We start from the raw sequence: 14,310 nt of genomic DNA, 5'->3' as shown, positions 1-14,310 counted from the left end.
GGATAAGCAGTGAATTGCCCTTCTGACACATGATCCAGGAGAACTTTTTCGAAGAAATTGATAAATTATTGCAAATATTGCACAGAGCATGATCGTTTTGTCTTTTTTCCTGCCACACGAAGGGAACTTCACAAAAAGATATACATTTTTAGGTGAAATAAGGAAAGATTTCTTGTTAGGAAGCAATAAAAAAAACATTAGGCCTTTGGTGTCGTCGATTAAAACATATTTTGTTTAATTCTTTATTTTGAAGATTTTCAATAAGAAACTAGGCAGATCAATGTTACTCAACATTAAACAATCTATAAACCTTTGCATTGTCCCTCCTCCTCAAAAGTAATCAATAGCAAGGTACAGATGATGATTCAATTCCACAGTTCAGAGCTAACTGCCCACCAAAGGTTTGGCACTTTTAAAAAAACCTTTTTATTGATCATTTTCATAAATACATCCGGAAGCATACTGGCAGCAATAAACAATACAATAATGTGAACCATAAGAGCTCAGTGTTCACCCATTAGCCAAATCAAAAATTCAAGAAACCGTGTAAAATCTGGTCTCCCACCCACCCCCTCAATGGAGTGTTGCATTGTGGATCCTTACCCTAAACTTGTGATGTGTCAGAGTTCTTGGCCAATGTTCCGCAGTCCTGCAGACACAACCGCGGCCCACACTCATACCTATGTCCTAGCCACTTATCCGTTCGCTTCATTCATCCATTTTTCCCTCCACAGGATTCAGCTCGGGTATGCCTTCGGGGGCACAGCCGATTGGGAATGTATGCTCCTTTGCCCCTCCTCCCCAGTTGTGTTTCGAAGCCCTGTCAACAGCCCATCCCATGATTCAAGATTATCCTGCAATTTATTGTCTCACCTGCCGGCCTTCATATGGACTTTCTCTGCAGTGACCCTCTCTGTCACATCCTTGTACCAATATGAGACAGCGCTCTGACCCCAACTCTCCTCTTCTCCAGTGCCAAAGCCAACTGAACTTCCAGGGCACCCACTTTACAACCCCCAAGAGACAAGGCAATAATAATGCTCCTTTGGGAGGCCTGTCACTGCATGCAGATGATGGACCACTGCCATCCAAAAGGCATGCACTGCTGAACATCTCCAGGCCAATGCCGAAAGGAGGCGCCCACCATCCCGCCCCTTGGACAATCTGTGCGTTTTACCCTGTACATCCTTGAGCACCCTGCAGATGATCTTCTCCCATAGTACAGCAACCTGACGAAACATATACGTGACGTGGGCCTCACCTCTGACCCCTGTCATGAGTAAATCCAAATAAAGAAAGGGTACCATATGTGCCGCCCAGCAACAGCTTCTCCCTATTATCTTTCACTGCCGCCCAAAGTGCCGCATGTTGCAGCTTAGTTGCATAATGCTGGATCACATATGGACCAGATATAGCAGTATCAAACACCACTTCAGAAATTGATAAAGAGGGGGGACTTTTTGGACAGTTGAACAGGAGTTCTTGCAAATATTAAAGACCGCAAGAGAACTCTCCATGAGTGACTAGTGTGGACCTCCGGAGTGGATTATTTTAAACACCATCATACCACAAGAAAACAATTCATGAGTGAAGGATCACTTTGAGAGAGGAACTAGGGAATTGAGGCCCTGTCCATATGGAGCACTAATGGGAGGTGTGGAAGACCTATAAAGAATATTTTTGTGATATATAAATTGTGTCGTGAAAGTGGTGTGAACCATTTTGATTTCCACAAACGCTGCGTCGACAGATTTTTCTCATAGCATCTTTGTTTTATTTTTTAATTTATTTGTAATTGTGTGGATATGAATTTTAAGAAATTGTAGTTGTAGTAGAGATAATGGACTTGTAGTGGTCCTTTTTAACCCTTGGTTGTGATTTTATATAAGTAAGGTATATATGAATGTCTTTGAAAGGTAACATAGGGTCCCATCTGATGAGGGTGCACAAAAGGGAATCTTGATTGTTGTTCTACTAAACTAAACTATCCTGTCTCTTTTGGAAGTCAAGGGTGCTTCTCCTGTTTCTTGTGGGAGTCGCACCCAGCCACAGAAACTGGGCCCAAACCTCATTCGTCACAGTACCCTCATCAGAAAGCCCCAGCCCAGCTTATTGAACGCCTTGGTAATGTCAACTCATGCCAACAGCAGTTCCTCCCGACAGGGCTGCCATTAGTGCACGTGCTAATCTTCGCAGGCTCACTCATGGCGGTGCTACGACAGGCATAAAGTCATACTGGTCTTCGTGCACCAGTGTTCCCACCACTCCACAAAGGCATTCTGCTAACAGTTTACAGAGTACTTTTGAATTTACATTAAGAATAGTGAGCGGCCTATTCAAGGACAGGGTTATCCTATCACCTCCCGGCTTAGGCACCATACAAATCTCTCCATCTCGTAGGGTGGGGGGCAGCAGCCACGCTCCTTGCACCTCCCTGAATACCTACAAGAGTGGTTCAGTGAGCTGTGCCGCTAAGGTCTGGTAAACAGTAAAGCCATCACCTACTTTTTACCATCTCGCCTAGAGCCAACTTTAGTTCCTCCAGCATAAATTCTGATTCCAGCTCCTCTCTAAGCAGGAACAATAGTACGGGAAAGTCAATTTGATCTAGGTACCTCTCTATAGCAACTGGGTCGGCGCCGACTCCACCATCTTAAGTGGTCCCAAAGGGTGTCATTAACCATTAGGACCTCGAGACCGTCCCGTCCAGGTATCTCAGTTGCATGATAGGGACCCTGTCAGTTTCATGTGTAAGTTGTCAACCAAGCAACTTACCAGGCTTGCTGCCCTCTTTGTTCTCTGCCTTAGCTTCTGACATGTGAGTCTGTCCAACCTATCCCATGTGTTCTCCAGTTTATGCTTGAAATGCGCAATGGCCCCCCCGCCTCTCACAATTCCGTTTCCTGTCTGAGCGGCGGCAATTTTCCCCTTGAGGACCCCAAATTCACCCTGCATTTGTTTCCGGAGAACACATATCTTACTCTCACACTCTCCCCACATAAAAGCTTTCTGTCTGTAGCAACCCAGTTATGCACAAGGTATTCCGTCAGTGCCTCCCCCAACAACTGTTTACACGGAACATCAAGGAGGGCATCCGTAGACAACCTCTAGCTACGCATGGCCGCGTCACTTAAGCCAATAGCAATGACGCGTGATCAGACAGGTGTCGGCCTTGATATGTGACCGACTGTTTCTCAGTGCTTAACTCTGCCGTCCCCAATGTGCATATGCGGTCGAACCGGCTGTACGTGCATGGGTGACAGTCGCATGAATATTTCTTCTTGGTAGAGTACGTTGCCCTCCAAATATCAGTGCATCTCGGATTGTGCATTGCAGACCGTAACGTCTTGTGGAAGGTCTAGGTGGACACCTGTCCTTGTCATCATACAAAATACAGTTCAAGTCCCTGTCCCATAACATTCGCACTGCCAATACAGTTGGTCAAAAGCGTCTGCATCCACACATAGAAATCTCTGTCATCCATTAGGAACGTACACCTTTAAAACACAAATCTCTTAGCCATCAAACGTCCCCTGCACAATCACATACCGTCCACTGGGGTCAGCCTCCAAATAGGTCAAGGCAAATGGAACTCCCTATGCCACTCAGATCGCCACACCCCTGGCATAAGTGGAGTGTGTAGAGGAGAACAGTTGGCCTCTCTATTGTTTTGTAATTAATGGGACTCCTTGTCTATCAGGTGTGTTTCCTCTAGGCACGCAGTGCTAACCTTATGGCGCCTCAAATTTGATTGTTTACATAGGTACGATGAACACCACTTTTTTAAGTTTCACACTATTAAGAGCAAAGTAATGATTTTTAAAGCTAAGATATGTAGTAAGCAGAGGAAATGTAAATGGCATATAGGTAGAGCAGAGTTGGAAACTGTTGGCACATACCCCTAGTTGGGCAAACTGTTCTCCGCTAATCTCTCTGTAAAGAAACACATTTTGCACCTTTCTGGTAAAGCGATGGCACAAGCTAATACACTCGGTACTCTTTAGTGCATTTGGTCAAAGACATTTCAATCCTCTAATCTTGGTGTTTATTAAAAAAAAATCCCCCTGAACCCTACTTTATACTATTGTAGTTATTGATAAGAAACATTGGAAATTAAAATAGAGGGGAAAATATTTCATAAATTTGCAATGTAAACACACTTGCCCCATCAAAGCTATACGCCTTGAATTGCCCAGTAAGGGGCAATCTTTTAGAGGCCTACTTTCTTAGAGATGGTGGATCAAAGTAGTAGGTAATTCACTTTGCACAAGAATTTTAATGAAGCACTTTTGCACTATAGATTGCCTAGAGCTGATCTTATGGCAATGTCTCGTAATGCTCTTAAGAAGTATCTGAAACCCAGTATTAGGTTCAGTTCAATGAATCATGATATGATTCTGTGTAGGGGAAAGAGGAAGATGGAGAATATACCTTCCACCTTTTTGGATGCGTTGCCCCAACCCTACTTAAAGTGGAACTTGAAACATGGTGTTTGATGATTCTTTTTATGATTTTGCGTCAATATTTTGCCATTAAATTCTGTGATGGGGACTTGCGGAGGGATAGCTCCAGAGAATAGACTATGTGATCGTTGTGGGGACTCAACAAATCTTCAAGCATGTTCTTGTTTAGTGCCCTGCATTGCATGCCAATCGATGCAGTTTGCTGAAATCTTTGGGGTTTTTTTAAATATGGGGTTCGCTCATCATAAGATTCATTGCATTTGGTATTTAATCCAGTAAATGAAAAAATGTGTTTTAACATTTTTACTTTTTTCAAGTTTTTTCTTTTTTTCAATTCATATTGATTATGCACTTGGCATATATTCAAAAAGTAGATCTCTTTTTAAATCTTTTCTTACTATTGAAAAAATTGTGAAATTGTCATGGGGAGCAGACTGTTTGGGGGAGCAGACTGGTTGGGGACAGCAGGAGCTTGGATCGGTGCCAATTCGGCCAGAGAGCACTGGGGTGTAGTGGCCATGCTTGCCTGCGCAGAGCTCTGCCTCTAAACAAAAAAGGGGAGAGGGGGGGGGGGGGGCGGGGGGTTTAACTCGAATGGAGCATGAGAAGGAAGCCTGATTTTGAGTCCCTTACAGGTGAACATTTGTGGTAAATCCATTTTTCTACTATAGCCTTATAGCCCGCCGTAGCGGGCCATACCAGCTATTAAAGGCCCGCTCCAGCGTTAAATGCCCGAGCCGAAGGCGGGGCTTTTAACAAGGGAGCGGGCCCTCAATAGCCGGTATAGCCCAGCTACGCAGGGCTATAAGGCTATTAGAACATTCTGCCACTAGAGGGCAGAATGGTCTAACAAATAAAACAAAGGCTTCAGGGAGCGCAAGGGGATTGAAATCCCCTCAGACTCCTTGAAGCCTTTGTTCACAGCCACAGCTGTGAACAAAGAAACATTGGAATGTTGGAGCTCTGGGTTTATACCAGCCATTATAAGTCCGGAGCTACTCTATTGTTTTCAATGGAGCTCCCAACATTTCAATGTTCTTATATTGTATCTGTCTCCAGAACATTCCTGAAAACTGGATTCCATATACATAAGGCTTGACTCCATTTTAAGTAGCCCACAACTCCCTTTTCTGTATTTCTGCAAAATTGTCAACCTGTCTGCCTTCGATGCAGATGTTGTCTGTCCTTCTCTTTCCAAGAACTGTAAAAGTGTTTTCATTTAGATATCGACAACAACAAAACACCTGATGCGCCATCACTCTGAAAGAGATGCCTTTTTATCTCAATTTCAAGGTCAAATAAAAAACAATAGTCAAACTAGTGTAGTCTGAATTTTAGTACTTTTACCTTAGATGTATAAACGAATGCATCCTCAACTAGCATCTTGATGCTTATTGGTTAAATCAAACATTCCTAAGATGACATTGCAATTTCCATCTAAGATCACATACAGTATGAACGGACTGCCTGCCACCTGTCAAGAGAGGTCCTTTGCCCTAGATTATCATGAGCAAAGATACTACAAGACCAGAAGATTGTCCTGATTGCCAGAGATGCTGCAGCCGTATTGCACTTTCTACTGAATCCCGACACTGAGCCCAAGCCCGTAAGGAGCTGGTGCTGATGCTGAATGCTTGTTTGCTTTTCGCAGGGAACACAGCCCCGACAATCTTGGGGTTCTGCTATAAACATGCAATGCGCTTATTATCCCTAAGAAAATCTAGTCGCAAAGTTATTTTACTTGCCACGCTCTCCTAGGGTAGCGCATGGAAGTCTTAGGGTGTTAGATTTTTAGATGACATTTTAACAATGTTAGAAATATTAATTTTATTTTCATTGTTCGCAATGTGCATTTGTGCTGTTTTCATCATATTGTTTGTGGGTTTTTAATATGTGTTGAGGAACGGGATGCCCCTTATCAAAATGTGTTTTTTTCATTAGAGCATCTTGTTTGTGTTGTATTGAAGATAGCAAAAGAGGTTTGGTTCTGATCTCCATGGCTTCAATGGAGGGACTGTTAGTAAACCAAAAGCGGTGATGCCATTTCAACTCTGTTTTGGATGGAGTTCTGCGGGGCTACAAAAACGTCTCACATTCAGACGTGGTGCGTTGAACTAAGTTCACTCGTGGGTGTGAAAATAAACCTTGTTGAGTCAGAGACTCAGTTCATTCAACAGTTTTTAACGTTGTGCTGTCTATTTGGATTAAAGAAGATGCTTGGATAATATGTGTAAAATAAAAAATAACTTGTTAACAAATCATCTATAAATTGTCAATCTAATTAACTGATTTGAATAAACAAACCTGCCTTCCAAGATCAGTCTACAGGACGATTACAAATGGTATAAACTGACAAGCAGTGCAAGCTTCCTCCTGCTATCTCAGTATTGTGATTTAAAGTGAATGTCCCCTCGGTGATCAATCTATAATAATAGTATGGTTATCTGCTCATAATATTAGACTGAGCTGCTTTATGTACACTTCAGAATAAGTCTACAAAATTGTTTATATTTGATTCGCTGAAAGTTCTTTAGCAAAGCTCAAGCAGACTATTCCAATTTTAAATTGTGGTGTAAGTTTAAGGAACTCTGAGTTTGTCTTTATTTCTTCATAGATTGATGCATTGAGTAAAAGGAGTAAAGAGGCAGAAGCGGGCTTCCTGAATGTCTATAAGCGATTAATTGATGTCCCAGGTAAGCACATTGTTTAGTTGTGCTGGTTAACAATTTCTAAATCAAAAAGCTCTTCTGCATTAATAGCCTAGAATAATTTGAATGGCCGATCATTTTTTCTCTTTAAGAGTTTGTATTTAATTCTAAATTAAAACAAAAATGAATGAAATTCAAACACTTTTAACATCTAGTAAAACCGAGAACATGTTTCATCAGCTCAAAGCAAGTTCATTTGCTATAAATACTGCTGGTCCAAATGTTTGTGCCGAAATTACAGTTTGTTACTGTTGCTTAACACCTTTCTTCGTGCTGTTCTATGCACATGGCTTTAGATATTCTTTCGGAAAGGAGGGCAAACAAAATCTGGGCATTTCATGTAATCTTCCTCCATCTTTGACTGCAGATTCCTCACCTTGTGAATTTTCCCAGGCACCAGGCTGGATCCAGAAACGTTTTTAGCAATCCACTTGCACCTAGACAGAAGGCCTTCTGCGACCATTAGGCTTCATTAGTAGTTAACAAACTCTGACGGTCGAATAAAGCTCATGGTGAAGTCGAAGGCATGTTGGTCCTGGTCAAGTAAAAGGTGTAGATGCGCTCCCGAGGCCACTCCCATGACCAGTCCTCTTCGAGGTCACAGGCAGGGCCGGACTGGTCGTAGCGGGCACCGGGCAATCCCCCGGGTCGCCGCACGGGTGGGGGCCGTTTTTGTTACAGGGCCGTTTTTGCAGCATAGCTGCAAAATCGGCCCTGTAACAAAATCGGCCGAAAACCAGCCCTGGCAAAGAGCTCGGCGGGCCCCCCCCAAGCCCCGAAGGGGCCGTCCGAGCACTTTGCCAGGCCCGGTTTTGGTTCCCAGTCCGGCCCTGGTCACAGGACTCGGGTGAGTTAAGGAAGTCTCACAAAAAGCATTAACAAATTAAAGCATCGGTTTCCTTCGTCCCACCATTAGCAGTCACATGACATCCCAGGTAATTCTAGGCCATGGAGTCATTAACACCCCAACACACATCTCGACAACTGGCTGTTAAAGGTGAACTCACCTCAAACAGTTGTAAACCTCCTTTAGACGATTTGACAACTTGTTAACAATATTGAGTTTTTTCATTAAAATACTGAAATCACACCTGATTCCACGGTGGCTAACTTTCATTGGAGCCATCCTGGATACCCTGTTCTTCTGAACCATCCTTCTGCCTCAACAAGTCCAGGACATTCGGTCTGTGTTCCTGATAATTCAGCCCTTGACCTAGGCCTCTGTGAGAGCGGCTCTGAGACTTCTGGGCGTCTTGTAGCCTACCAGTGGCACATGCAGGCCCTGTAGTGGGATCTGATGTCTCAGTGAGCCCAGCATGAAGGGGACCAATCCGATTCCAACTAAGTGTCAAAGGAGACGCGAAAGATCTGCTGCGGTTGCTGCTCAACTGTGATTAGACCTGTGGTAGACCCTTCTCCCTACCACATCGAGAGCTAACGGTTGTGACGGATGCATCAATGCTGAGTTGGGTAGGTTATCTGGGAGAGTTGAAGATCAGAGGACTCCTGTCTCCGGCAGAAGCTAAAGTCCCCATCAGTTTGTTGGAGTTGTGAGTGATTCACTTGGTACTGAAATCGTTCATCCCACCCATCGAGAGGAATTAAGTACAAGTTTTCACGGACAACAGTATTACAATGTGTTACTGCACAAGACCGGGCACAGTGGGATTTTTGGGGTGAACCCTCAGGGCAACTAGCAGGATCTGTAAACGCCAGGGCGGACAAACTCTGCCACTGTGCCTAGCGAATCTCAAGTGGCAATTACACTCAGAGGTGGCGCAGGACATCTTCCTATAATGTTGTGAACCTTGGCTAGATCTTTTATCACCGCAGAGAACGTGCAGTATCAAATGTTTTGCTCATTGAAGTTCCCAAGACAATTCTCCCTTGGAGACTCCTTCCGTCAACATTGAGGATCTGGACTCCTGTACACCTTCCTGCCCAGAGTGGTTAAAAATATCAGGAAAGATTGGGCCTAAGTCATCTGGGTGGCTCCAGACTGGGCAAGGAGGAGGTGGAACCTGGAACTTCTGGCTGGGACTATATATTTACCCGTTTGGCTGCTCCTTCGGGACGACCTTCTGTAGAAGTAGCAGGGCAGAGTCTTACACCCAAGCCTGCACAACATGCACCTCCATGTGTGGAGATTGAGCGGCAATAGGTGAGAGCTTTTGACCTTCCTCTTGAAGTGGTTGGAGTCATCTTTGAAGCCAGACTTCAATCTATCAAATCTGTTTACTCAGGACACTAGGAAACGTTTGTTGTCCTGTGATCCTCTCTAGATATACAACCTCTAAACACATAGTTAAGGACATATTCTGCTATTTTGTCAATATTTTGCCTAGCAAGTCCTTGCTTTTCAACAGTTAAAGGTTATCTTGCAGCCCTTTTAGGTTTACCTCATCGGCCTAATTGAAGGGCCTGATCAGCACCATTTATGATGCCGCAGTGGGACCTTAATTTAGTACTCACTTATCTGATGTGCACCCCCTTTGATCCATTGCACAGCTGTCCTCTCTGCCGACCTACAGTCAACACAACATTTCTTTCCGGATAAAGTGGTCCGCCAGCCAATTTTTTACATTCCTGCTCTAAGTAGTACTGTCCTTCCACATAGAGCAATTCATCTCGTTATCTACTTTCTATGCACAGCATCACTCCTCAAAGGAGGAAGAACGTCTTCTTCGCCTCGATCCTAAGAGTGCTTGAACTAGAGAGTACTGATAAGACAACCAACATTTTGTCTGTTTCTGTATGGCCAAGAAAGGAAAAGAAGTGCAACCGAGGACCATCTCCAGATGGATTGTACTCTGCATAAAGATGTGCTATGGACTAGCCAAATATCAGCCTGAGAAGGTTTGCAAGTGTACTCAACCAGGCGAAGGCTGCTACCACTGCTTTGGTGCACGGTGTACGAAACTTAGACATCTGTTAGTTTGCAACATGTTCCAAAACCCTATTGCCAGGATAACTATGTCAAGCGGGAAGGACATTTTGCCCAATCTCTCCTGCTGGATTTCTTGGCCTGAGCCATTCCACAGACCCACCAACTGGAGAAATACTGTTTTGGTACCTGTTTACTAGGTGAGGAATCTTCAGTTATAAGCCTATCAGAAGAATGAGTTAGTTACCTTCAAAAACGTTTTTTGAGTGGAGACTATCTAACCGCAGATTCCTCACCGGCCCTCCCTCCGCCCTGTGGAATGGAGTCATAGTGTCCATTAAAAAATTCCAATCTGCAAGCCTGCACACTGCCATATTTTGGTTTCAGTGGCTCTGCATCCATCTGCGCAAATGGAGATCAGAACAAATCTAACACCATGTAGTGGTGGTGCATGTATAGGGGCCCAATATCCTCTCTGGGGTGGGCTGGACCAAGTTGCATTACTGAAAGTAGGTAATTTGTTCTCCAGGGTATCCCCTTCATATTTGGCTTTCGTAGCAGGTGCCATCTGTGTAGCATAAACCATGCTTGGTTCACAAAAAACTGAACAATGGAACAGAAAAATACTGAAAGAATACTGTGGCAATTTTATTAATCTTCCACCCTAAGAGCAAACCCAAACCTAGATATGTGCTAGAGAACATTCTGAATACAGTATCAAACCTCTCTACTTTGATGCACCGCTGCAGTTTTGGCCCTGATGCAAGCAAATGACTTTGTTTGAAAAACTTCATATCGGCTAAATACTGGTCTGAGGTTTATCTTTGCTATGTTCATTTAAATTCTCCTCAGAACAGTCAATCATTGTCCATTCTGGTGTTCTATACGGTGTGTACTTGGTTTCAGAGCTTGTGTGCAATTTTCCTTGAACTCTGCAATCTCCTCCTCCCTTTCTATGATCATGTTTTCAACTGATGGTTTAAAACCTCTTTTGCTTCCCTTTACCATCCTCCACCTTTCTGTTTATGATTTGGAAGGGCATCCCACCTGGGGATTATCTCTGTCACCCTCTTGGCCAGTTCTCTCCTTTTCTTCTTCAGGTTTTCGTTTGCTAGTGACAGGGAATTGTCTGATGCTGTACCAGATGAAATGGAATCGAATGGATGCCCCCCATTTGTCACCCCTCGAGACAGAACAAATATTATTCACTCTTTCAAAGCAGTATTGTTTTGGACAGGCCACCTTTGAGCGATCCTGGGACGGAGTAATCTTGTTGCCATCAAAAATGACTTCATATTTTTCGTGTGCTGCAGTCATGATCTTCTCCTTGAATTGTTAGTTGTGCACTCCTATCAGTAGGCCTGGCAAGGTGTTCTTGGCTACAGTTGTCTGGAGATTCTGCGACTCATGTCAAGTTTGATTTTCTCTTGACTTTGATGTACCCGAGATGGTGTTGAAGAGATGCTGCACATATCTTTCCATGTCTGTTCCCAGGACCCATACATACATACATACCCCTCCCCACGTTATATCCTTGGCACGCAGTTTAGTTCTCCATGTCTTCTAACTTCTCTTGCAAGACTATGGTCTGTTTCTGGATGTTGATGAGCTTTTGTTTGTTAAATTCATATTCCTTTGAGCAGATAATATCCGATCCTTTTCGTGAGAAGACTGTCAAAGAGAGTGAACACTTTCTTTAATACTCAGGGCCTCCTGTTGTATCCCCGCTGTAAATGCAGTTTTACTTGGAGTCCTCATAATGAGCTCATCCATACAATATAATGTGGCTGGGGCCTCTGAATCTTTCTTGTTCAAGTAGGATGGCTTTTCTAGTGTCTCTCCCCCAGGGTCTCCTCCTGACTGCCTTGCAGCTGTCTACCCGCTCTGATCTCCGTTGCTATTTTAAGCCCCTAGCCACCATTTTGTGTGTCACTTGTCACTTGTTACATCCATTGCAGTTTGCTCTACTGGATTGTGCTCGACGTCATCCTCTCTACCTTAAGAGATCACCGCTGTCTTGGACGTCTGACTGTGCTATTCTGAACCAGCTGAACTTGGTAACATCATAAAAACAAGCATTTGCAATGCAATAGGTCTCGCATTTGTTAAAGTTTGAGCCTTTGGTGTTGAAAATAACAATGTTTTATTTTTACTTTTGTTATTTTTACTTGCAGTGGAGTTATTGTATTTGCATAGCACTATTGCCAATGGTATAAAAAAGCAAAAGTAAAAAAAATTGTCATTTTCAACACCAACAGCTCTAACTTTAACAAATGCGAGACCTATTGCATTGGAAATACAGTCCCGGTCTTGCGTTTGTTGGAGTTGCAGTTTTTGGCATTATAAATGCCAATGTTTTTTACCGAGCCATATTGAAGGGTGCAGTACCATATGTGGCTATAAGAGGTCCCATGGGATCTCTTTTGGCCACATATAGTATTGCACCCTACAGAAGATACGGTAAATCTATCCTACCCATAATGCATTGTATGCAAGACCGTACCATGAGTACATTGTTAGCTATGTCCATATATACAGTTAGTAGCTTGAGCATGTAATTAATACCTAGGGAGTAACAATACATGTAACACGGGGATGTCCTCATGGTAGATTACAAGAAGAGGCAAGGCAGTACTAAGGAGGGACTACTAAGCCTATTGGCCAACAAAAAGCCACCATTTGCTAAGGACAGGGACAGGAGCCAATTTAAAAAGATGGGCAGAAAGTGGGCGGAGCTTTATGCCCAAAGCCTGAATAAGCATGTCTTGAAGAGACCGCGCAAGCGCTGCCTAGGCGAGACCTGTATAGGCATTCATGGACTGAGGAACTAGGCGCACATTGCACTGTTTTGGCCATTTCAATCAGTTATGACAGACTAATATGGATTAACCTTGCCCAGTCCTGAGAGCTCCTATTAGGACACAAAATGACTAGGTAAATAATGGGAGGAGGAGCCAACACTGCGGCTGCTGCATTCAATGAAGCTACTGCCTTCTAGTGTGGGCTGCCAAGAGCTATCAGATTAGACTGCCATCAGGAGACAATATGGCATAAGAGCATCTCCTTTCGATCTAAAGTGCAGGGTAAGGTCTTTAATATCACCTTTTGATGGCGAAATGCTGTTCAGCAACATATGGATGAGGTGGTTCAAGGCATAATACCAAAGAACACTCCCTTGGTGGTCCAATTTCGCAAGCCCTCTATTTTCATGGCTTTAGAAGATCACAGATCTTCAGTTAAGGCTCTTTGCAGTGCAGAACCCCTCACCGACTGTATAGCCATCACTTCCATTCTTTAGAAACCAGAAACAGAATTTCAACATTTGCACAAAAGGTAAGGAACTTTGTGTTTCCAAGGTCAGTGCGCAAATAGGAGAGTTTGAGTGCGCAAATAGGAGAGTTTGACTGACTTATGCATTCTGTTGTAATCTTCCCCCTCCCAATTTTCCAAACAGTAAGCAGAAAACATTCAGATTATGCTTTGAAAAGGGAAAACATCGCTATAGACCGATGGTTTTTAAACCTTTAGACTTCTGTAGACCCCCAACGTAATCATTTATGAAGCCAGGGAGCCCTACTGAATTAATGTTGAAATCCTTGGCCATCCCACTTCGTCCTTACCAGAACCAGGGGAATCGTACCTAAGAATTTTCGATGATTTGAGCTGCATATCAATACATAAAACATACAGAAACACTCATCAAACAAATGTACACATGAGTAAATATTTTATTTAATTTACAAGCAAATATATGTTCGAGGCATATGAGCTGCAGATCACACAATTAGGATAGTAGATCGCCATCTGGTGTTGGGCTCGGATGCTTGCAGGTTGTTTTTGTCCTCGGAAAAAGTCTTTGGTCACGAGATAGGTGACTCCTCCCTTGGACTACAGTGCGCATGGACATCCACTTCATCCTCAGATTGTTTTTTTCCGCCATTTGGTTCGGATGTAACTTCTCCACTCCGGTAGAAAACTTCAAAAACAAGCTTTCGAAGCGAAAAACTTTTACAAAACTACACTCGACATCGAATTCATCGGACCGGTTCCGGACATCGACGCGGGCGATTGAACCTATCCGCACCGTGACGCCTACGGCTCATGGAAAGGACGCCGTTTAAAAAATGCCCCCAGTGTGGAGCAACATTCCCACACAGTGACCATCAGAAGGTCTGCAACCTGTGCCTGTCGCCGGAACACGAGTCCAGCTGTCCAGCCTGTGCCGCATTTCGATCCAAAAAGACCATTCGGGATC

The 14,310-nt window shown here is 43.7% G+C and overlaps 1 protein-coding gene across 3 annotated transcripts in view; it reads left to right on the top strand.

The window, feature by feature from the left end:
• Nucleotides 1-14,310, top strand: part of CUX1 (cut like homeobox 1) — a 1,097,219-nt gene that overhangs the window by 265,600 nt on the left and 817,309 nt on the right. For all 3 annotated transcript variants that reach the window (XM_085649842.1, XM_085649843.1, XM_085649841.1), the window contains exon 4: nucleotides 7,078-7,156. In XM_085649842.1, coding sequence (XP_085505968.1) covers nucleotides 7,078-7,156 — 79 coding nt within the window. The remainder of the gene's footprint in view (nucleotides 1-7,077; nucleotides 7,157-14,310) is intronic.

Source organism: Triturus cristatus, chromosome 3_2, assembly GCF_964204655.1.
Source record: "Triturus cristatus chromosome 3_2, aTriCri1.1, whole genome shotgun sequence".
NCBI classification, from domain to species: domain Eukaryota; kingdom Metazoa; phylum Chordata; class Amphibia; order Caudata; family Salamandridae; genus Triturus; species Triturus cristatus.
Note: the sequence above shows the minus strand (reverse complement) of the source record. Positions and strands in the feature narration are given on the sequence as shown.